At 46.9% G+C, this 25,036-nt stretch overlaps 1 protein-coding gene across 1 annotated transcript in view; it reads left to right on the top strand.

Annotated features, from left to right (window-relative positions):
* LOC127635961 (tyrosine-protein kinase SYK-like) overlaps positions 1-25,036 on the top strand; it is a 100,218-nt gene that overhangs the window by 26,037 nt on the left and 49,145 nt on the right. Inside the window, exon 7 of the mRNA XM_052116279.1 lies at positions 20,167-20,245. Within this exon, the coding sequence (XP_051972239.1) occupies positions 20,167-20,245 (79 nt within the window). The remainder of the gene's footprint in view (positions 1-20,166; positions 20,246-25,036) is intronic.

Below are 25,036 nucleotides of genomic sequence, written 5' to 3'. Positions count from 1 at the left end.
TTCTGGCCTGGGTAAAAACTACTCACCAAGTAGCCCACTCACTTTCCCCACCATCGCAAACTTTGAGTTTGCAATGGAATGCAGGTTACATTACTGCCTGCCTTTACTGTTGTTAGCAATGTGCCAGAATACAGCTATGTAGCAACACAATCAATAAACCCTCCGGTGACACTTTATATGGTATAAAGTATTTTAAAGCATTAGTTTATAGTCAATTGATCATTTATAAACTATTGTTCATACATTAATAATCTACATGCAAATAGTTTGTAATTTATAGGCAGTTTGTTAATGTTTTTTTTTTACATAAACAAGGCATGCATATTAAATATAGAAATGATATATGTGATTAATAGGATTTACATTTAAACATAATTAATGTACTTGTTACAGATTTAGTAACACTTACTATTAAACCATTACTTAATATAGAGGTCATAATAAAGCATTGACTAATTGCTAACTAAGCATTTTGTGTGACATAATCTAAAGTGAGAACTGTATATGCCTAATTAAACATTTATTAATGATCAATTACTCTGAAAACCTGGCCCTGAAATAACCATCTCCAAAGCATCTCAATCACAAATGCTCAAAACAGACAATAAAGCTAAAAAAAAACAGACAACAGACAACACAAAAGTAAGGAATAATAGTGAGAGAGGATATTCCACAGTTTATTAAATTATCTTCTAATTGCTAAAATGACATTTTAGCGTGTTCCATCCTATAGATGAAATTACTCTGACGTCACACCTCAGGAAACCTCGCTTCTGGGTTATTTTGAGCTGTACATTTCAATGGTGAAAATAGGCAGTGCTGCCGTTTTAATAACCTTTTAAGCTTTATAGAATGTAATAATGTCTGTTAATGTTAATAAAAGTAATTATAAAGGGATATCTATGGTTTACAGTGAATAAATAATGTGGGTTCCCCTTCTGTCGCTCTCTCGAAGTTGTGTCGGAGAAGCGACACTAGGGGTCTCTCTTAAGCACCGAATATGCCTCTGATCTATGAAAAAAGGCCAATGAGAAGTTGGCAGATAGTATTTGCATACCCCGCCCCCTGACATACGTGTATAAAGGTGAGGAAATACTACAGTTAATTCAGAAATTTTCTTCGGAGCCGATGGTAGTGCATGCTGTTTGCTACGAGTCACACCTGTTCCTGTATTCCTCTGACGCTCTGCATGCTGTTGGATTGACGGCGCATTACAGCGGCTATTTCTCCTTCTTTGCACGGCAGTGCAATTTGCCCTTGGGCGCTTTGGCAGTGCAGAAACAAACTCTAAAGAGTTATTTAAAAGAGTGATTTCGCTAAAAGAGTATATTTTCACTGAAAGAGCAATACACAGCGGCGTTGAACATCCTTTTCAGGATGCGTCTTTTTAAAGATGCCTTTCCGCCCCTGTGTAGTTCCTGGATGCGGTAGAGTGCTCTCCGCTTCAGACGGCCACAGGCGTTGTCTCGTGTGTCTGGGCAGCGATCACACCGAGGCTGCATTTGTGGATGGTTCATGCTCTCACTGCGAGTGCATGACCATGGCAACGTTGCGGTCGTGGCTCGCTTTCAATAGAAAGCAAGCCACACCTGGCGGGGTCGCCCTGTGCTCCCTTCCAAGGCCTGTAGGACAAAATCCTCGCTGACTGCGAAGGCCTACAGTGCCGCCGGACATGTCGCTTCCGCCCTGCATGCCATGGCCCTCCTGCAAGTCCACCAGGCCAAGACGCTCAAAGAGCTGCACATGGGTAGCCCTGATCCCGATGTGCTGGAGGAACTGCGCTCAGAGACTGACCTCGCCCTTAGAGCCACGAAGGTCACAGCGCAGTCACTCATGGTCCAGGAACGTCATCTGTGGCAGAACTTGGTCGAGATGCGTGAGACCGACAAGACCGATCGGTTCCGACGAGTTCAGAGGACGCCTACACCGGACCTCCTCCTCAGTCGCCAACCTGCCCCCTGCCGGGTGTGCGGAGCAAGGTAAGTGCTTTGAGTCTTTTCTCAGCACTAGAGCCTTGGGACGCACCCTTGCCTCCCGACGCCATACTACGTGCTCTGCCCTGCTGCGAAGCCCCGCCGGGTATGTCAAAAATACTCGTCCCTTTGGTACCCCTAGTACGGAGATTGGATGCGTGGCTTTCACTTCTCAACCTGTCACGCTGGCTGGCCTGGACCATCCTACTCGGTTACGCAATTTCGTTTGCCAGGCCCCCGCCCCCCTTCGCGGGCGTCCGCTTTACCGCAGTACACGGCAAACATGCCAAATCCTTGCGCGCGGAAACCGCTACTCTTTTACTCAAAGACGCGATAGAGCCTGTCCCTCCAACCAAAATGAAGAAGGGTTTCTACAGCCCTTACTTCATTGTGCCAAAGAAAGGTGGCGGCTTACGACCGATCTTGGACTTACGAGTTTTCAACCGGGCTTTGCTCAACCTCCCGTTCAAAATGCTCACGCAAAAACACATCTTAACTTGCATCACGACCGACGCCTCCAGACTGGATTGGGGTGCCGTGTGCAACAGGCACGAAGCTGCAGGCCGTTGGAGAGGGGCCCCACTGCGCTGGCATATCAATTGCCTAGAGTTGCTGACTCTTTTCTTTCTGGGTAGTGGACACCATTTCATTGGCCTATCACACCCAGGCCGTGCCCCCCCTTGCGGGTCCGAGCTCACTCAAGAAGGAGTGTTGCATCCTCGTGGGCACTGGCCAGGGGAACCTCCCTGGAAGACATATGTAGAGCAGCGGGTTGGGCGACACCCAATACATTTGCGAGATTTTACAGTCTCAGGGTTGAGTCAGTATCATCCCGTGTTTTCTCAGGTCCGAGCCAGTAGAACTCGGTAACACGCTGATGGGCTGGCCGGGTGAATCGCTTGCTTATAGCGCCCTTTCCCTCGGTTGAGGTAAAATTGTGCGTTTTTTCTCCCAGGAGATCCCACTCCTCGGATCCCTGGATGATTCTGACACAGTCCACTGCGGGTATTTAATCTACCCTGTACTGGAATAGGTGCTCACTGGTTAAGGACTCCTACGCGGACTCCCCCGGTACGGTTCCCTTACAAAAAGTGGACCTGCGTATTCCTTAGGCAGTCCCCGGCAGCCCTCGGGTCACCGTGTTGTAGCAACTCCCCCCTCCTTGAGGCTGTATCTTCCACCTAAAAATCCATGTGACATATTTACCACTCTTACCTCCCCTTCCGGGCAGGTGTGTCCTCCGCAGGTTCTTTTCCCCTTGAAAGAATAGGAAACTGGGTAAGACCCCCTTCCCTTGATGCATGTAAGGGCCTGGCCGTTTATTGTTCTATGCAAGAAACATAGAGAGAAAAGAGGCTTGGCCTGGTCCCAGGTTGGCAAGCGTTGCCTTGTTCCCCTGTCTAGGGCAACCAGAAGGATTCCGACAACTTTTTTGGGGCATTGGGGAAGGGTATGTGCAGTCTGGCACTGCTGGTCTCCTGTGCACATAAAAACCTGCCTGCTCCTGTGTCAGCAGAACACGTACACGGCTCAGCACATGGCGTGATTTAAATTGGACCCCTAGTGTTGCTTCTTTGACACAACGTTGAGAGAACGACAGATGGGGAACGTCTAGGTTATGGATGTAACCTCCGTTCCCTGATGGAGGGAACGAGACGTTGTGTCCTCCCGGCCACGTCGCTGAGCCTACAATATCACTGTAGTGGCCAGACAATTTCCGTCTCCTCAGAAAAATCGTGTATTTCCTCTCCTTTATACTTGTATGTCCGGGGGAGGGGTATGCAAATACTATATGCCAACTTCTCATTGGCCTTTTTTCATAGATCAGAGGCATATTCGGCGCTCAAGAGAGACCCCTAGTGTCGCTTCTCTGACACAACGTCTCGTTCCCTCCATCAGGGAACGGAGGTTACATCCGTAACCTAGAAGTTTAAACTTGGTCAATGTGCCTGTGTGATTATGTCATGACATGTAACAGGTTGATGAATACACATCCTCGCATGTTTAACACACTTCTAAAGCCTAAGAATTTGGGTACTTTGAAATTAAAACTACCACTAGACATGCAACATGTGTCTTTACTGTTTAAATTATTAACCCACATACAATAAATAATATTTTATTCAATATGCTCCTATTCAATATCAAAACTTAACAGCCTTGTTTGATAGAGCAATATTATTTACTGCAATCAAAATAAATGCAAAGACATACACTCACCTAAAGGATTATTAGGAACACCTGTTCAATTTCTCATTAATGCAATTATCTAATCAACCAATCACATGGCAGTTGCTTCAATGCATTTAGGGGTGTGGTCCTGGTCAAGACAATCTCCTGAACTCCAAACTGAATGTCAGAATGGGAAAGAAAGGTGATTTAAGCAATTCTGAGCGTGGCATGGTTGTTGGTGCCAGACGGGCCGGTCTGAGTATTTCACAATCTGCTCAGTTACTGGGATTTTCACACACAACCATTTCTAGGGTTTACAAAGAATGGTGTGAAAAGGAAAAACATCCAGTATCGCGGCAGTCCTGTGGGCAAAAATGCCTTGTTGATGCTAGAGGTCAGAGGAGAATGGGCCGACTGATTCAAGCTCATAGAAGAGCAACTTTGCCTGAAATAACCACTCGTTACAACCGAGGTATGCAGCAAAGCATTTGTGAAGCCACAACACGCACAACCTTGAGGCAGATGGGCTACAACAGCAGAAGACCCCACCGGGTACCACTCATCTCCACTACAAATAGGAAAAAGAGGCTACAATTTGCAAGAGCTCACCAAAATTGGACAGTTGAAGACTGGAAAAATGTTGCCTGGTCTGATGAGTCTCGATTTCTGTTGAGACATTCCAGATGGTAGAGTCAGAATTTGGCGTAAACAGAATGAGAACATGGATCCAGCATGCCTTGTTACCACTGTGCAGGCTGGTGGTGGTGGTGTAATGGTGTGGGGGATGTTTTCTTGGCACACTTTAGGCCCCTTAGTGCCAATTGGGCATCGTTTAAATGCCACGGCCTACCTGAGCATTGTTTCTGACCATGTCCATCCCTTTATGGCCAATTTGTGGGATGCACATCCAGGGCACGAAGCTCCCGTTCATGCGCTGTGGTGGTGGTGACTGGATCTGTTTCTCCTGTTATGTATATCGTATATGGTGGTCTTGATCATATAAGATCATCGTTAGATTATATTTGACCTCATATCTGTCACAGCATCAGCACCTTAGAAATTAAAATAGCCGTTTTCGTGATTTCTTCATTAAAAAAGTTAATATCGAACAACAGATGCTGCGGGTCAACTGTGTCTAATAGAGCAGACCCAATATCAATGACGGTGACACGTGAAATATCATCATTTATGTAAAATCTTTTTTTCCTGATGCAATGATCTGATGGAAATTTGAAGAAGCCCTATTCTCCAATAATCTGTTGAAATCTGTGTTTTAACCCCACAAACTGTGATGAGGCAGGCGAGGAATGAGGATCTAAATGCAGCTTTATTAAAAAAGAATAAACAAACTAGCTCAGAATATAAAGAAAACCAAAACACAGGGAACCAAGCACAAAGCATCAAACATGCTGTAACATGACAACAAGGGAACAAGGAAAACCTGAGGAAATAATTAGAAGAAAACCAATCAACAAATGAAACTAAAAAGGACTTCAAAAACGAACAGGAAATAGGAACTTAACACGAATTTCAACATAAAAGACAAGACAAAAAACAGGGAATATTTGACACAAACAGCACTTTTTGGGCAGTTTCAGCACAATTTTAGAAAGCGGTTCTTTTCTGGGCTATCAAAAGAATCGGGAAGGGTCTTGTTCTCATTATTTTAAAATAAAATTACTATTTAATTCAGTTTCACCAGTGGACCTATAAATATTTCAGAAAATTGAATCCGATTCCAGAAGGAAAGTCCAAAAATCCCTCTACAGTCTGTGCGCCCACTCTGGAAACAACCAGCATGTCACCACGGTCACGTGAAAGTGATGAAATGTAAAATAAAAAAAATTAAATAAATAAAAAACATTTAAATTCTGAAATTGGAAAGAGCATTTAATTACGGACTTTAAATGATATTTTGCCAATTCAGAGCCTATTAAACTTCATAAGTGAAAATGTCCTTTCTACTATGCTGCTGAAGTGTATGAAGCGACATTGTCATGTCATACATGTTACTTTTCTCAGTGCTGTTACTCAAACAGTAGTTTGTGGTTACTGAATAGTGCATTTTGGCTATTTTCCAAACAGCATTTATGCACCCTTGAAGTGCACTTGGGGAGGGGGATGCCACTCGAAAGGTTGTTCCCTACAAAAGTAAGAGTTCATTATTTCATAAAGGGCCCTTTCACAAGAATTTTAGTGAAGGCTACATTTAAACTGTGATGCCATGCTCCCTTCAGAGTGCCCACATCAAGAGCTCTGTCTTTCGTAGAGAGTAGGGATGATCACTTTCGATTAAAGTTCACCCTTTATGTAATAATTTTCCAGAGATGGCAAGGGTAGATTTGTATCTAAGATACCAATCCTTGTAGTAAAAGCACATTATTTAATGTACAAATGTCTACATTATGACAAAAACGTCCTAAGATTGGAATGCTGATCAACAAAGAATTCGGCATCAATGAAGAAAGCGGCATAACTTTTTTCTTTTCTTTTATTTTCTTTTTTTTTTTCTTCTCATAAGCACCTGTACTGTACTGCTTCTAAACTAACTTTGGAAAGCCAAAAGGGACAATGTAGTATTTTTCTTCTTCACGTTTTTAAGTATAGTATTAAAAGCACACGATTTCTGATGTTCGAGCGCATCTGAAGCCAAGACAAAAGTGAGTGGGACCTTTTAGTTTCAGTAATATTTAAATATTTACTTTATAAAAATGACATCTGACAGATGGAATTTAGTCATTTAAACTTTTATTATAAATTTAATTATATTCTGATATTTCATCAAAGGATTTATCCACAAAGGGTCTGGGCTAAGCCCCACTGACCCTAGAATCTCCCCTCAACATTTCAAATCTCCCCTCAAAATTATTATTCAACTGAAATCTTGTTGAAAAACATCTCGGGTTACATGTGTAACCCTTGTTCCCTGAAAAAAGCGGAACGAGATGCTGCGCTTTGCTAAGCGCTTTTGGGAACAATCCTGCATTGTGACCAGCTGTGAATATGTGTGTAACACGTCAATGAACATTGACCGGAATTTATAGCCTCGGCTGGTGACATCATTAGATGCACCTGTGGCCAGGCTATAAATAGACGCGTCACCAGCGTGTCGTCAGATATCTTTTTCTGAAGAGCAGTCCTGGGACGTTCCAGTGCGGCAAAGAAGCGCAGCATCTCGTTCCGCTTTTTTCAGGGAACCCGAGACGTTCCCTTTACAAAAAGATTCACTATGATGCTGCGCTTTGCTGAGTGCTTTTGGGAACGCAATACCCACGCCGCCGCACTGGGGCTGTCCGGACCCCTACGGTTGTGAAGTGTGCTCACAAGAACGCGAGAGGTCTCAGACATGAGCTTGAGATGTCGACTCAAGGACGTAAGTGTCCGGAGTAGCAAAAAAATCTAACCCATAAAGTTTGATGAATGTGGGCGGAGAGGACCAGCCTGCCGCATCACAAACCTGCTGCAGAGGGACCCCTCTAGCCAAGGCTTTAGAGGAGGCGACCCCTCTGGTGGAGTGAGCCCTGACACCTACTGGCGAAGCTTGACCTCATAGGCCAGGGCAATAGCATCCCTCACCCAATGTGACATAGTCTGCTTGGTAGCGGCCGACCCCCTTTTTGCGGCCCCCATAGCAGAGAAATTATTGCCCTGACTTATGCCACTGGCTAGTGTGGTGGACATAAGTCTGAAGGGCACGAACTGGGCAGAGTCTGTGAAGTCTTTCCTGCTCCGGCATTAAAAACGGCGGGGAGCAGAAGGCTTCCAGAGTGACAGGATGTAGTGTCGAAAAAGGCACCTTAGGAAGGTAGTCAGGATGAGGATGCAGGATAGCTTTGGCCATACCTGGGGCAAATTCTAAACATGCCGGCAAAACAGACAGAGCCTGTAGATCCCCAATCCTCTTAAGAGAGGTAATCACCATAAAAAAGACCATCTTGAGAGTCAGAAGTCTGTCAGACGCTGACTCTAGAGGTTCAAATGGGGGTCTCAACCAGACCCTCCAGGACTATTGCTAAGTCCCATGAAGGAGTTCTGGTTCTAACAGGAGGCCTCAGTCGCATGGCTCCATGAATGAAGCGAGCGAGTAGAGAATGCCTCCCCAAAGGGGCATATGCTGACAGTTTTTCCTGCAGAAAGTCCAGAACTGAAACAATTTGGCAGTTAACTGGATCTGCACCATGTGAACTGCACCACTTTTCGAAGACACCCCATTTATTGGTGTAGATTCTTCTGGTAGAGGAAGCCCTAGCACTAAGAATGGTCTCGATAACCTCAGGTGACAGCCCTGTGTCCCTCAGTTTGTACTCTTCAGGGGCCAAACATGAAGTTTCCACAATTCGGGCCGGGGATGAAATATCGTCCCCTGTGCCTGAGACAGAAGGTCCCTCCTGTCCGGAATCGCTCAAGGCGAGCCGTCGAGGAGAGATATCTGGCCAAGACTCCCGGGAGCAGAGAAACCGGGGAAAAAAGTATACAGACGCATTCAGGGCCATGTATGCGCCATCACTTCCAGACCCGGGGGGGTGGGCTGGGTGACTCAGGGAGAAGTAGAGGAGACATTACGTTGTTCATAGAGGCAAAGAGGTCCTCTTCTATCCTGTAAAATCTCACCCAGATTTGTTCCGCTACCTAGGGGTGGAGTTTCCACTCACCGGTTGGTATTTTCTGTCTGGATAGTAAATCTGCTCCCACATATGGGCATCCAGGGATACTTGCCCTGGGCCCCAAGGAGAATCCGACGTGCCAGAAATGTAGCTGACATGAACGTGGACCTCATTGATGGTTTATGTAAGAGACTACCACTGTATTGCCTACCCGCACAAAGACATGGTAGCCTCTGGAGGAAGTATTTCAGGGCCAGAAATACCGCCATCAACAACTGTTTCATGGTGTCTCCGAAGAGACACCATCAAGTGGGAAAACTCTGTCCTTATCCTTGATGCCCGAAAGGTTAAGCCATAAATGCCTTTCCGTGGTGACTAAAGCAGACATAGACCGACCAATGGCACAGGCTGTCTGCTTGGTCGCACGGAGAGATAAATCTGTGGCCCGACGAAGTTCAGAAAAGGCTTCTTTGTCGAGCGTTGCACTCGCACTCAGGTCTTTCAGTAGGCCTGACCTGCTGCTTGATAAGCCCTCCCCACTAGCATGGAGGTAGTCCTGCATGGCTTAGTGGGGAGAGCGGGTTTATTGAGTGATGATGCCAAACCCGGTGAGTGATAGCCCGCAAGCGTCTCTTCGACCGGCGGCATCATTGAATACCCCCATGTCTCAACACCCACGATAGTCGAGTATAAAGACGTCGAGGGTACGTGAACACGGGAAGTATATGGGTTCCTCCATGAATGAGAAAGCTTGTCATGGAGGTCATCAAAGAAAGGAAGGGAGTAATATAGTGTTCCCTTTTTCTTTTCTTTTTTTCTTATTATATATATATATATATATATATATATATATATATATATATATATATATATTTATATTTTATTTATTATTTTTTTTTTTGGCCACCAGACAATAGTTTGGAGTCTTATAGTTTGGAACGTTTGTGGGGGGATCTCTTGTTCGTGTGGTCAGTCTAGCTGTAGTCTGGCCACAGCCCGAGTAACCATCTCGAGTAATTTCTCAGCCGCTTTATTATAATGCGTGAAATGTACAGAGGTTCAGCGCCCCCTCGTGAAAGGAAGAGGCGCCGAGGCACGCTTCAGATTACGAGAAGGATCAGCTGGATCTGGGGAGAGAGTGAGCGATAGGGACGGACCCGTCTCTCGCTCCTCAGCCAAATATATGCGAGAGCCCCACGATGAAAGAGTGGGCACTGACTCCTGGAAGTAAGCGAGGCGAGCGTGAAGCATTTCACTGAAAGTAGGTCGCAATGTGCGCACTCGCCCTGCCCCAACGTGAGAGCAGCATGTTCTTCCCCCAAAGAAACAAAACTAAATTGATGCGTGTCCCTGACAGTCATAGAACATTGACAGGGAAACACGCATCGTTTGCTTTGCTTCTCCGACATTTTTCCACCTTTTTCTTTTCTATTTTATATATATATATATATATATATAGAAAGAGGGAAAGGAGAAAAGGTACACTGCACACTGCCTAACAAATTCTAAATCCTAGCAGAGGAAAGAAAGTTTCTGACAGGCTTGTGAGACACACAGTACAGTTTGCTCTGAAGAAAAAGGATCTGATGACACGCTGGTGACGCGTCTATTTATAGCCTGGCCACAGGTGCATCTAATGATCTCACCAGCCGAGGCTATAAATTCCGGTCAATGTTCATTGACGTGTTACACACATATTCACAGCTGGTCACAATGAAGGATTGTTCCCAAAAGCGCTTAGCAAAGCGCAGCATCATAGTGAAGCTTTTTGTAAAGGCAAAACTGGATTAATTGTCAGTTGATCAGCTGTTTCCTCACAAAAGCAGTTTGTTCAGCATTCTATGGCTCCCAATGGGGTAAGGGTACTGTCCATTACTGAGAATGCAATCTCAGAATGAATTGTGACAATATCAGTGAAAAAATACAACCCCAATTTCCGAAAAAGTTGGGACAGTAGGAAAAATGCTAATTAAACAAAAAGGAGTGATATGAAAATTATATTCACACTTTTCTATATTAAAAGCACTACAAATACACATTATATGAGGTTTTTCCTTGTGAATTTAATTGTTTTTTTTTTTTAAATGTACAGTTATTTCAAATCAGATGATTGCAACATACTCCAAAAAAGTTGAGACAGGGGGAATTTAAGACTAATAATAATTTGACAAGTTGAAATAATAAGGCGATGTGAAACAACAGGTGTTAAACAGGTGAGGCAATCATGTCATAGTATATAAGGAGCCTCTTAAAACAGCCTAGTCCTTCAAGAGCAAGGATCATTCAAGAATTGTCAATTTGCCAACAGATGCCTTAGCAAATAATCCAGCACTTTGAGAACAATGTTTCCCAGTGAACAATTTGAAGGATTTTGCGCATTTCAACCTCTACAGTGCACAATATAGTTAAAAGATTCAAGGAATCTGGTCAAATCTCGGTGTGTAAAGGGCAAGACGAAAACCATTTCTGAATGCACATGATCTCTGATCCCTCAGACGTCACTGTCTTAAAAACGGCATTCATCTGTCATAGATATCATGAACATGGGTTTGGGATAACTTTAGTAAACCTTTGTTAGTCAACACCACTTGTCACTGCATACACCTTACTATGCAAAGCAGAAGCCCTACATCAACACTGTCCAGATGCGCCGTCAACTGCTTGTTGAAAAACACTCAGTCTCATCTTAGATGGAAAGTAGAACAGTGGAACTGTGTTTTTTGGTCTGAAGAGTCCACATTTCAAAATGTTTTTGAAAAACAAAGATGTCATGTTATCCAGGCCAAAGAGAAAAAGGGCCATCCAAAAGCCAGTGTCTGTATGTGCCAGAGGTGTGTCAGTGGCCATGGCATGGGTAACTCGCACATCTGTGAGAACACTACGAATGCAGTCAGATATGTAAACATTTTGGTGCAACATATACTGCCATCCAGCACTGTCTTTTCAGGACATCCCTGCATTTTCCAACAGGAGACCTTCAAACCACATACTGCCCATATTTAAAATGATTTGCTGTGTAAGCAGAGAGTGTGGGTGCTAGATTGGCCTGCCTGCTATCCTGACCTGTCTCCAATTGAGAATGTATGGTGCATTATGAAGGACACCATACAGCAATGAAGACCCCGTACAATTGTACATCTAAAGACCTACATAATGGATGATTGGGGGAAAATTCCACTTTCTAAACTTAAACTTGTGTCGTCAGGGCCCAAATGCTTAATTAGTGTTATTAGAAGAAATGGTGATGTTTCACAGTGGTAAACAATTGGCTGTCACAAATATTTTGGAGTGTGTTGCAATCATCTGATTTGAAATTACTGTACATTTTCAAAAAACAATGAAATTCATAAGGAAAAACATCATATAATGTGTAGTTGTAGTGCTTTCAATATAGCAAATGGTGAATATAATTAGCAAATCACTCCTTTTTGTTTTATTAACATTTTTCATACTGTCCCAACTTTTTCGGAATTGGAGTTGTACATGAGAAGTGTCAATATTGAAAACTGATTAATTTAACTAAAATTAATCAGAATTTCTTATGAAAGCATTCAATTCTACTCCTTGCATAGTGTGCAAAGGTTCATATGTCTGAATGTGAAATTATGTCCATTATACAAAGGTCCCTTTTACTTCTTGGAATGGGATAAAATGTTTCCAGGACGGACGGGCAAAAACCGGGACAATCCTGCAAAATCGTGGACGGATGACAGCAACCCTATTATAGTATTGCGTAGTTAGCTTAAAATTCTTTTTACATCAGACTATTGGAATCAATGGTGAATTGCATGGTGGTATTTCAATGTCACACTAGTTGCATTATAAATCAGTCACTTTTAGGATTTCAGCTAGTTTACCAAAGAGGCAGCTCACTAGGGTTTGGATTAGAGCCATTGCTCTTTTGTGGAAAAAAATAGCAATCATATGTGATGACTTTCTCTGGATGCCTTTTCAGGTCTTTGAAGATGCCATTCCCAGTCATACACCCATCTTTTCCCTTTTCTATCACTCCTTATTGAATTACATTTAAGGGATAATGTGCAGCCAACAGGGTGATCAAGACCCCAATGCCAAGATGTCTTGTATTACCCTGACAGGGTGATTATTTTGCAACTGGCTAACTTTACATTATCCTGCTTATTACACGGCTATTTAACAAATAAATTAATGCATGGACATGAAATATTGGTTTTTGAGTTTATGTTATATTCTTAAATTTAGATTATTTTAAAGCTAAGAAAAATAGCCAATTACAACTTAGAAAGCAATCTGCCTAGCAACATGTTGAACACTGCAACTATATTGAAGTATAAATTCATGTATTATTAATCAGAACGCAATGTTACTTTCTCTACGAACAAGTTTAAAAACATATTTAGCTTTATTTTAACCAGTGCTGGGTAAGTAACAAAAAAATACTAATCCACTATATTAACAATTACTTTTTAAAAATTGCAATCAGATTACTGAATTGACATATGTACAACTATTTAGGGGAGCATGCCCATCAGCTGTCAAGAATCACAATCAGACATACATATGAACATAATTCAGTGTAACCCACAACCCAAATAATGTACTTCAGTAAAGTCAGTAACTGTTATCTAATTACAGGAATTTAAAATGCAATGTTTTTGTACTAAAACGTAATCAGATTATAGTAACTAATTAATTTATAACCAGTTAATACTCAACAATAGATGTAACATATTTTCCTCAATTTTAAGTTCTCTGCCTCATCCAGTTTTGAGCTTCTAGCCATCTATCAAAGGTTTTAATATATATATAGGGCTGTTGATTTAAGGAGTTAAGTCAGTGCAATTAATAATGTAAAAAATAATGTGTTAAAAAAAGAACGCAATTAATCATATCCTTGGACCGTAACAAGGAATATTCCTACCATCTGAGCAATTCAAGCTTGAAGAACCACTTGTTTTCTCCAGGAGGCAGTGAGCAAAAATCCAGCTGTATAGGCAACGTGCGCATCTCATACAGAGAACAACAAACCATGCCCACAGCAGACACCACAAGATGAGGACTCTTTCTTGCATTCAAACACAGCTTGATGGAGCGCAAATCTAAGCGTAGAGATCTCAAGATGTGTTTTCTTAAGTTTCAAACTAAGTTTAACTTCACACAGCGACCTAAAAACTGTATGTTTATGACGTGATGCAACCAAAGTGAGATGCTACAAAAGCATCTGTCTGACACAGGATTACATTGAGGCGTCCTTAGAAATGCCCTTATAATAAATAAGCCCATCTAGGACGTATTGATGAATTCAATGCAAAATGCATTAGGCTGCTGTGGACTGTAGGTCATGCCTTATTTTGAATAAAACAATATATTAAATTCTCAGTGCCTTATTTGCCAGTCACTAAAATGTAAATCATTTTAATTATCATAATTCTAGTTTTCTTTATAATAAATATACTTTTAACAATTATTTAAATATAGCTATTCATAATTGTTTAAGCATTATATATCGAATTGTTATTTTAGGGGCTTTCTCAGTAAATATTTATCCACTGATTAGCCACAACATCAAAACCACTGACAGGTGAAGCAAATTACATTTATTATCTTTTTACAATGGCACCTTGTAACACTTCCCACAAGAAGGAGGACAGGGAACAGGTGTTCAGCAACAGGTAAGCTTTTAATTCTCTTTTTATACTACACAATAGTAACCAAGCGCACTGAGTTGGCTTGTCATCTCTCCCCGACTGGAGGCTCGGTGTCTGCTTTTATGCCGCTCTCCTCGTGCTCACTGGAATTAGAGACAGGTGTTAGGCATAATTTAGCTCAGGTGTAAGCGCCCTTACCGCTTTCCTCTCCCGGACGGGCGCTTGACCACGCCCCGCTGCCACATACCCCCACCGCCCGACTCAGGCGGGGCACCATCCGGCCTGCCCACCACTCCCCATTTCTGGAGAGAAAGTCAGCGACAGCCATCTGCACCCGGTCTGTGTACCACCTTGAATTTAAAGGGCTGGAGAGCCAGGTACCAGCGGGTGATCCGGGCGTTAGTATCTTTCATGCGGTGGAGCCACTGGAGTGGGGCGTGATCCGAGCAGAGGGTGAAGGCCCGCCCCAGCAGGTAATACCGGAGGGTGAGGACCGCCCACTTGATGGCCAAACACTCCTTCTCCACGGTGCTGTACTTAGTCTCCCTCAAAGAGAGCTTCCGGCTAATGTACAGCACTGGGCTCCTCCCCTCCGCCACCTCGCGAGTCACGGCCCCCAGCCCTCTGTCTGAAGCGTCCGTCTGCAAAATAAAAGGAGAGAGAAATCAGGTGCATGAAGAAGCGGCCCCCACAAAGTGCGGCTTTAATCTGCATAAACGCCTGTTGGCACTGCTCCGACCATTGGACCGGATCTGGAGCCCCCTTTTTAGTGAGGTCAGTCAGTCGGGCTGGTGACGTCCGAATAATTAGGCACAAACCTTCTATAATAGCCAGCCAGCCCCAGGAACTGCCTCACCCCCTTTTTGGTCTTAGGTCTAGGGCAAGTCGCAATCGCCCGCGGTCTTATCAATTTGGGGACGCACCTGGCCATGACCCAAGTGGAACCCCAGATACCGTACCTCCACACGCCCAATCGCGCATTTCTTAGGGTTTGCCGTGAGCCCGCCCGCCGCAGCGATCTCAGGGCGGCCCTCAGATGTTGCATGTGCCGCTGCCAATCATTGCTATAAATGATAATATCATCTAAATAGGCAGCGGCGTACGCGGTGTGAGGTCTGAGGATCCGATCCATGAGTCAGCTGAAAGCGTGGCGGCGCCCAAACAAACCGAAAGGAAGCGTCACAAATTGGTGTAATCCAAACGGCGTTGTGAAGGCTGTTTTCTCACGGGACATTGGTGTCAAGGGGATCTGCCAATAACCCTTTGTTAAATCCAAGGTCGAATAAAATCGAGCAGTACCTAACCGATCGAGCAGTTCATCAACACGGGGCATTGGGTATGCGTCAAATTTAGACACCGCGTTGACTTTTCTGTAATCCACACAGAATCGAACAGACCCATCACTCTTGGGAACAAGAACAACCGGGCTGGACCAATCACTGTGGGACTCCTCTATTACGCCCATATCAAGCATCGCATCTAATTCCTCCCGTACTATTTTCTTTTTATGTTCGGGTAAGCGATAGGGGCGGCAACGCACCACCGCGCCCGGCTCGGTCTCGATGTGGTGGTGTATGATGTTTGTATGGCCCGGTAGAGGGGAAAACACATCCTTTTGTTTTTCACAAATTCCTTTTGTAATTCGGAAACCTCTGTGAGTTGCCGCGGTGAGAGTTGGTCTCCACAAGTAACCGTAGTGTTAAGATTGTAGTCTTTGTTTACCTCCGGTCCGAGCTCCGCCCTCTCCGGAACTACCGTGGCCAACGTCACAGAGGCCGCCTCCTCCCTCCACAATTTCAGGAGGTTGAGGTGATAAATTTGACGTGCGCCCCCTCTATCGGTACGTTTAACTTCATAATCGAGATCCCCTACTGCGTCGTGTGACCTCAAAGGGTCCTTGCCACTTGGCGAGTAATTTAGAGCTTCGATGTTGGGAGTAATACTGAGTACCTTATCTCCCGGTGCAAATTCCGTAGCCGAGCACCCCTGTCATACAGCCGGCGTTGGCGTTCTTGAGCTTGGAGCAAATTCTCCTGTGTTAATCGCCCCAGTGTGTGGAGTTTTGCTCTAAGATCGAGAACGAACTGAATTTCATTTTTGCTATTAGAAGGTCCCTCCTCCCACGCTCGCGGATGACGTCAAGGACACCGCGGGGGCATCGCCCGTACAGCAGCTCAAGCGGGGAGAACCCTGTGGAGGCTTGTGGGACCTCTCGTACTGCAAACAACAGGGGTCTAGCCACTTATCCCAATTTCTAGCGTCATCGTGTATGCAATTTACTGAATCATGTTCTTGAGCGTTTTATTAAATCGTTCCACTAGGCCATCAGTCTGCAGATGGTAACGCTAGTCGAACCGATTTAATGCCCAAGAGCTCGTAAAGTTCGCGAAGTGTTCGTGACATAAAAGTCGTGCCTTGATCGGTGAGGATTTCTTTCGGAATCCCCACCGGGAGATTATCTTGAAGAGTGCCCCTGCAACACTACGTGCGGAGATGTTGCTCAGAGGCACTGCTTCCGGATATCGCGTCGCGTAATCCACTAGGACTAACACGAAGCGATGTCCGCGTGCTGACCGTTCTAATGGCCCGGCGAGGTCCATCCCAATTCTTCGAAGGGGACCTCGATTAATGGTAAAGAGCGCAATGGCGCTTTTGGGGTGGCGGTGGGTTTACCAGCTGACATTCACGGCACGCCGCACACCACCTGCGGGCGTCACCGCCAATGCCCGGCCATAAAAGCGGGCTATTAGGCGGAGAAGTGTTTTCCGTTCCCCTAGGTGACCGGCCATAGGATTATAGTGAGCCGCCTGGAAAACCATTTCCGGCGGCTCCGTGGAACCAACAATTGTGTTACTTCCTCCTTTGTTTGAGCGTCCTCGTCACTCTATATAACCGATCTCTAATCATGGCAAAATATGGGTATGAAATGGCGATGCCGGCGGAGCTGTTGACCATCAATTACTCTCACTTGGTCAAGAGCATGCTTAAGGGTTTCGATCCCGCGACTGCTCTAGAGGGAAGTCCCCTCAGGGAATTCCCTGAGAGGAGGGGCGGCCACCTCGCCCTTTCCTCGTCATCCCGAGCAGCCGAGGGCGGCCCGGCTCCGCCTCCCTGCCAAAGCATCGCACACCGCACACCTCTTTATGCAGGACCCATCCGCACAAATACCCTCTAAAATATCTTTAAAATTCGCCAATCGGTACCCAAGATTAGCGGATGGGTGAGGCGAGGACTAACCGCTGCCTCCACACTATGTTTCTTTTCCCTGAATTTAATCACCAAAGTCACCATGGGATACTTGTGAACATCCCCATGCACACACCTCACCCTCACCAGTTTAGCTAAACCCAAAGCCCGGGTTGAACCAAGCGTTGGTGGATGGTGGTCTGATTGCAGCCGGTATCCAGCAAAGCTTGGTAAATACCCCTGATCCTTACCGAATCCGGTATGCTCCAGCCCGATAGGGGGCAGCCTGCGGGGCGTCGGAGACCCGCACCACCGTCCCCACCTCCATCAGCGGACACTGATCCCGGAAGTGGTCCGGTCTCCGCACCTCCAACAGGCCGGCCCAGGCGTTGCGGCCGCACTTGTGCTGGCGGGCCCCCACCTGAGGAGGAGAGCGGCTGAAAGACGGGGAGTGGGAGGGTACATTCTCCCAAGGCCGGGAAGCTGGTCTCTGGAACCCTCCACGCCTGCGCGGGGCAGGAACAGGCCCTGGGGAGAGAACAGAAGAAGAGACCAAAGGGGAGGGGCGAGGGCAGTGGCAGACACAAGGGAAGGGGAGAGAGAGAGACGAAGAAGAGGGCTCGATCCACCCTCGGGATCGCCGCCAGATGGTCCTCTCGCGAGGCGAGCGGCTTCCTCCAGCGACGCCGGGCGGTGGCACTGGACCCACTCCGCCGTTTTCTGGGGCAGCCGCTGACTAAATTGCTCCAGTACCACCTGATCGATAACACCTTCGGCGTCGCGGTCCCCGCGAGCAGCCACCTCCGACAGGCGTCCCGGAGCCGTTGGGCAAATGCTGAACGGGCGACCGGACTTTTCCAACTTCATGCCCGGAAGAGCTGGCGATTCTCTTCCGGGCTCCGACCGACCCGTTGCAAAATGGCTCTTTTTAGGTCTGAATAGGCCAGGAGGTTAGTTGCCGGCAGTTGTTGAGCCGCGAGTTGAGCTTCCCGGACAGGAGAGGAACTAGGCGGGCTGCCCATTGTTCATCGCGGCCAGCCCCAGATTTCTGCCGTTCAGCTCAAACAAATCCAGAAAGGCCTCAGGATCGTCTGCTACCCCCATCTTCTGTAACGCGGGCGGGGGCAGCGTGGAAGCGGGTGTCCGGGGTCGCGGCTGTGGCCGGCGCGCCTCCTGGCTGAGGAGGCTCGGATGGCGTGCCGGTCCTCTGCCGGAGCCCGCATGATCTCAACAAACTGGCGATCCTGGTCCTGCCGGAGCTCAAGCAGGGTTTGTTGGTGGCTCTGGTGTAGTGCCGCGAGGGACTGGAGGATCTCCGTCAGCTGGGAGGACTCTACGGGGTGACCCATCTCCATACTTGGATGAACAAATTCCCGGGTTTCGGCACCAGTGTAACACTTCCCACAAGAAGGAGGACAGGGAACAGGTGTTCAGCAACAGGTAAGCTTTTAATTCTCTTTTTATACTACACAATAGTAACCAAGCGCACTGAGTTGGCTTGTCATCTCTCCCCGACTGGAGGCTCGGTGTCTGCTTTTATGCCGCTCTCCTCGTGCTCACTGGAATTAGAGACAGGTGTTAGGCATAATTTAGCTCAGGTGTAAGCGCCCTTACCCATTCCTCTCCCGGACGGGCGCTTGACCACGCCCCCGCTGCCACACACCTGTCAAAGAGTAGAATATATAAGGCAACAAGTGAAAAGTCAGTTCTCGAATTTCATGTGTTGGAAGCAGGAAAAATGGGCGTAAGTTTCTGAGTGACTTTGACAAGGGCCAAAATGTGATGGGTAGTGAATGATATTAGGCAATGTTGTGGCTGAACGGTGTATATGCAAATGCAATTAATTGTGATTAATTAGATTTATTAATTGCCATACCATGTAATTAATTAGATAAAAAAGTTATTCAATTGACAGCCTAATATACAGTATTAAATTTGGAACTGAAATCCTCCAAGGCTATTTTTACAACATTCAGCTGACCATTTTGAGTTACAAAAGTTGTACCTATTAAGTATTTTAACTTGCATTGGTATGAAAAAAGAGACAGCAGAGTGATACGACAGACATGAGACTGACAAGGGTCAAATAAACCATTAAGCATTCATTATATATATATATATATATATATATATATATATATATATATATATATATATATATATATATATATATATATGTATACATATATACATACTATAAATATATATTAAAAAATCTAACAAATCAAAATATGAAAATAAAACATTCCAGAGAGCCGTGTAATAAAAACCACTTAATTATGAATCTTATCTTCAAAAGATTCTCCTCTTCTTCATGGACATTGTTCATGTAATCATGTACTGTAAAAAAAGAAATATTATTTCATGCAGTATATTTGAATTGCAATTAATTTACCAAAGAAGTAGTTCATTAAATGTAATTCTGAATTCAAAACTGAATCGAAGTGCCATGAAGAAGACAGGAACCAGTGTGGTTGTATCCTATCCTTCCGTCTCAAAGATCCATGCAAGCGTTTCATATAACTTTAGGCCTGTTTTGCCTGCACAAGCATATTCTATGTGGCTCTGTGTATTTTCACAATTATAATTGTTTTGTGCTTGTAGGGTCATCTTCCAAATCCCTATGACTTTGATTTAATCCACAGAAGTGACCTTCTTAACCCAGGTAACATCTTTAACACTGGTTACTTTTATGCTTAAACACCTTGATCACCCATCTCTGATGTAACTAGCCCATTTTTAAACTCCATCCCCTTGGTTACTGTTACTTAATCAGCTTTACAAAATGTTTTATAGGAAAGGAATCAGAGATTTATGTGTAGAGTGTGATTTTCAGTCATATGTGTTTAAAAAGTGGTTATAAATCAATGGTTATTATTCTTAAGCTAACTTTAATAAAGTATGATATTGCAAGGCATTTTTATCTGTAAATTACAGAGTAACATGGTTAAAAAATGCATCTCACAGTCAATTGAAAAGGAAAAACACTTTGCGTAAACCAATAGTATGAACAGAACTGTTGTATTACAACAGTCTCTGGTACAGTGAACTCTTTAGCTAATTTCATCACTGAAGACGTTGTGTCGGAGAAACGACAATAGGGGTCTCTCTTGAGCACCGAATATACCTCTGATCTATGAAAAAAGGCCAATGAGAAGTTGGCAGCTAGTATTTGCATACCCCGCCCCCGGACATACGGGTACAAAGGCGAGGCTAATACTAGAGTTCATTCCGGATTTTTCTGAGGAGCCGGAAATGGTCCGGCCACTACAGCGACATGGCCGGGAAGGACACAACATCTCGTTCCCTCCATCGTGGAACGGAGGTTACATTCGTAACCTAGACGTTCCCCTTCTGTCGCTCTCTCCACGTTGTGTCAGAGAAGCGACACTAGGGGTCCAATTTAAATTTTGCCATGCGCTGAGCCGTGTACGTGGTCTGACACGTGGGCAGGTGTTTTTTACGTGCCAGACAACCAGCTGTATCAGACTACACGTACCCTTCCCCAATGCCCCACAAAAGTCGTCGGAATCCTTTTGGTTACCCTGACAGGGGAACAAGGCAACGCTTGCCAACCTGGGAACGGGCCAAGCCTGGCTGGGCCTCTTTTCTCTCTATGTTTCTTGCATAGAGCAATAGACAGCTGGGGCCCTTACACGCACTGAGGGAAGGGGGTCTTACCCAATTTCCTATTCTTTCAGGGGGAAAAGACCCTGCAGAGACCACCCCGACCCAGCTGGGGAGGTAAGGTGGTGAATACGTCACATGTGTTTTTAGGCGACACGTGGAAGTAGCACGGTGGTAGATCCAGCCTCAGCGAGGGGGGAGTTGCTACACACGGCGACCGAAGGGCAGCCGAAACTTACCCAAGGAAAACGCTGGTCCGCTCGTAAGGGGACCGTATCGCGGAAAATACACACAGGGGGAGTCCGCGTAGGAGTCCTCACCCTGTGGAGTACCTATTCCAGTACAAGGTAGATTTGAGTACCCGCAGTGGATTGGGTCGGCAAGTTCCTCCGCTGAAATGCGGACCATGAGGGCTAGGGAGGAATCGACCAGGGATTCGAGTTGAGTGGAATCTCCTGGGAAAAAAGACGCACAGTTTTACCTCAAGCGAGGGAAAGGGCGTATATGCAAGCGATTCACCCGGTCAGCCCATCAGCGTGTTACCGAGTTCTACTGGCTCGGACCTGAGAAAACATGGGATGAAACCGACTCAACCCTGAGATTGTAGTATCTTGTAAAGGTATTGGGTGTTGCCCAACCCGCTGCTCCACAAATGTTTGCCAGGGAGGTACCCCTGGCCAGTGTCCTCAAGGACGCAACACTCCTTGTCGAGTGAGCTCGGCCCCGCAAGGGGGGGGCATGGCCTATAGTGTATCTACTACCCAGTGGGAAAGCCTCTGCTTGGAGACAGCGTTTCCTTTCCGCTGTCCCCCAAAGCATATAAAGAGCTGCTCAGAGTGTCTAAAACTCTGCGTGCGGTCCAGATAGGTACGCAAAGCACGTACCGGACACAGCAATGACGGGGCTGGGGCTGCCTCCTCCCGGGGCAGCGCTTGCAGGTTCACTACCTGGTCTCTAAAGGGCATGGTAGGAACCATGGGCACGTAGCCCGGTCGCGGTCTTAGGATCACACGAGTGTCTGCCGGACCGAACTCCAGGCAAGTGTCGCTGACAGAGAACGCTTGCAGGTCCCCAACCCTCTTGATGGAGGCGAGCGCGTTCAGCAGGGCAGTCTTAAGAGAGAGAGGGCCCTGAGTCCAACTGATTCTAGCGGCTCAAAGGGAGGTCTCTGGAGGCCCGTGAGGACTACCGAGAGGTCCCAGGAGGGGAACAGGCTTGGCCGGGAGGGATTTAACCTCTGGGCGCCTCTTAGGAACCTGATGATTAAGTCATGCTTACCAAGGGACTTGCCGTCTACTGTGTCGTGGTGGGCCGCGATAGCAGCAACATACACCTTCAAGGTGGATGGGGACAGCCTCCCCTCCAACCTCTCCTGCAGGAATAGGAGCACTGACCTAACTGCGCACCTCTGTGGGTCTTCAGCCCGGGAAGAACACCAATTTGCGAACAAGCGCCACTTCAGGGCATAGAGCTGCCTGGTGGAAGAGGCTCTGGCTTGGTTGATCGTGTCTACAACAGTAGGTGGTAGGTCAGCTAGATCTTCCGCATCCCATCCAGGGACCAGACATGGAGTTTCCAGAGGTCTGGATGCGGATGCCAGAGCGTGCCCTGCCCCTGAGAAAGAAGGTCCTTCCTCAGGGGAATTCGCCAGGGAGGGGCTGTAGTGAGGAGTATGAGGTCTGAGAACCAGGCCCGGGTGGGCCAATATGGAGCCACTAGAGTGACTTGCTCCTCGTCCTCCCTGACCTTGCACAGCACCTGTGCAAGAAGGCTCACGGGGGGAAATGCGTACTTGCGCAGCCCCAAGGGCCAGCTGTGTGCCAGCACGTCTGCCCCGAGGGGAGCCTCTGTTCGGCCAGAGCGGGCAGTGGGAGGTCTATCGGGAGGCAAGCAAGACTACCTGGGCCTTGCCGAACCGTTCCCAAATCAGCTGGACCGACTGGGGGTAAAGCCTCCACTCTCCACTGGGCAAGCGTTGTCGTGACAGCACATCCGCTACCACATTGAGTTTGCTGGGGATGTGAGTGAGTCGCTGCTGGCTCCAAAGGAGGAGACGACGGGCGAGTCGTGACATGTGGCGGGAGCGTACGCCACCTTGGCGATTAATGTACGCTACCGCAGTGGTGCTGTCTGACATGATTAGGACATGTTTGTCTCGAATTAACGGGAGGAACTGTCGCAGGGCAAAGAAAACAGTCAACAACTCTAGGCAATTGATACGCCAGCGCAGCGGGGCCCCTCTCCAAAGGCCCGTAGCTGTGTGCCCATTGCAAACGGCACCCTAACCCGATTTGGAGGCATCGGTAGTGACCAGGACGAGTCGGGACACCTGCTGCAAGGGCACTCCTGCCCGTAGAAAGCAGAGGTCTGTCCAGGGTTTAGGTGTTTGGCGGCATGCGGGGGTGATATTCCACTGTGCGTGCTGTGGCGCCATGCTCGTCTCAGGACTCGAGTCTGAAGCCGGTGCTGAAGTGGTCTCATATGCATCAACCCCAGCGGTGTGACTGCGCCGGAGGATGCTATATGCCCCAGGAGCCTCTGGAAGAGTTTTAGAGGGACCGTTGTGCCTGGCTTGAACTTTGCAAGGCATTTCAGCACCGACTATGCACGCTCGTTGGTGAGACGTGCAGACATTGAGACTGAGTCCAACTCCATGCCGAGAAAGAAGATGCTCTGAACCGGAGTGAGCTAGCTCTTTTCTTGGTTGACCTGAAGCCCCAAGCGGCTGAGTTGTTTAAGCACCTGGTCTCTGTGAACGCATAGTAACTCTCGGGAGTGGGCCAGTATGAGGCAGTCGTCGAGGTAGTTGAGTATGCGGATGCCGGCTTCTCGGAGCGGGGTAAGGGCTGCCTCTGCGACTTATGTGAAGACGCGAGGGGACAGAGACATGCCGAAGGGGAGGACTTTGTACTGAAACGCCTGGCCGTCGAACGCGAACCGTAGGAAGGGTTGGTGTTGCAGCAGAATTGAGACGTGGAAGTACGCGTCCTTCAGGTCTACCGCTGCGAACCAATCTAGGCGCCGGACGCATGTTAAGATACACTTTTGCGTGAGCATTTCGAACGGGAGTTTGAGCAGTACTCGGTTGAAAAACTCGCAAGACCAAGATTGGTCGTAAGCCGCCGCCTTTCTTGGGTACAACGAATTAAGGGCTGTAGAGACCCTTCTCCATTTCGGTTGGGGGGACAGGTCTTTGCGCAGGGATTTGGCATGTTTGCTGTCTACTGTGGAAATGGATGCCCACGAGGGGGTGGGGTCTGGCAAACTGAATTGCGTAACCGAGTCGAATGGTCCGGTACAGCCAGCGTGACGGGTTGGGCAGTGAAAGCCACGCCTCCAAACTCCGTGCTGGGGGTACCAAGGGGACGAGTATTTTGGACGTACCCGGCGGGGGCTTCGCAGCAGGGCGAAGCAGGTAGTGTGGGGTCGGGAGGCAAGGGTGCGTCCCGAGGCTTTGGTGCTGAGAATAAAATCAAAGCACTTACCTTGCTCCGCGCCCGGCAGGGGCGGGTCCGTGACTGGAGAAGGAGGTCTGGTTGCAGGCGTCCTCTAGACTCGTCAGAACCAGCCGGCCAGGGGACAGTCGTGGGGCTGAAGGCGGACTTTGGCCACGTCCAGCATGCCGGGCCTGTTGAAGCCTGGCGGCAGAGTGCCGTGAGAACAGCATTTGCGGGCCAGGTGACCCAGAGACAAAAAAGGAAATAGCTCTATTATTGAGAATGTGAGTAACACAGCCCCCGTTAGGGGGTGCGGCCAAATGAAATGAATTCAACAAAATATTCTCCTCCCGGCCCCCCCACCGGGGGACGGAGTGGTCTTACCAGCTCCGGAGCTAACGTCTCGGTCT

This window comes from Xyrauchen texanus, chromosome 43 (assembly GCF_025860055.1).
Source record: "Xyrauchen texanus isolate HMW12.3.18 chromosome 43, RBS_HiC_50CHRs, whole genome shotgun sequence".
Classification (NCBI taxonomy): Eukaryota; Metazoa; Chordata; class Actinopteri; order Cypriniformes; family Catostomidae; genus Xyrauchen; species Xyrauchen texanus.
Note: the sequence above shows the minus strand (reverse complement) of the source record. Positions and strands in the feature narration are given on the sequence as shown.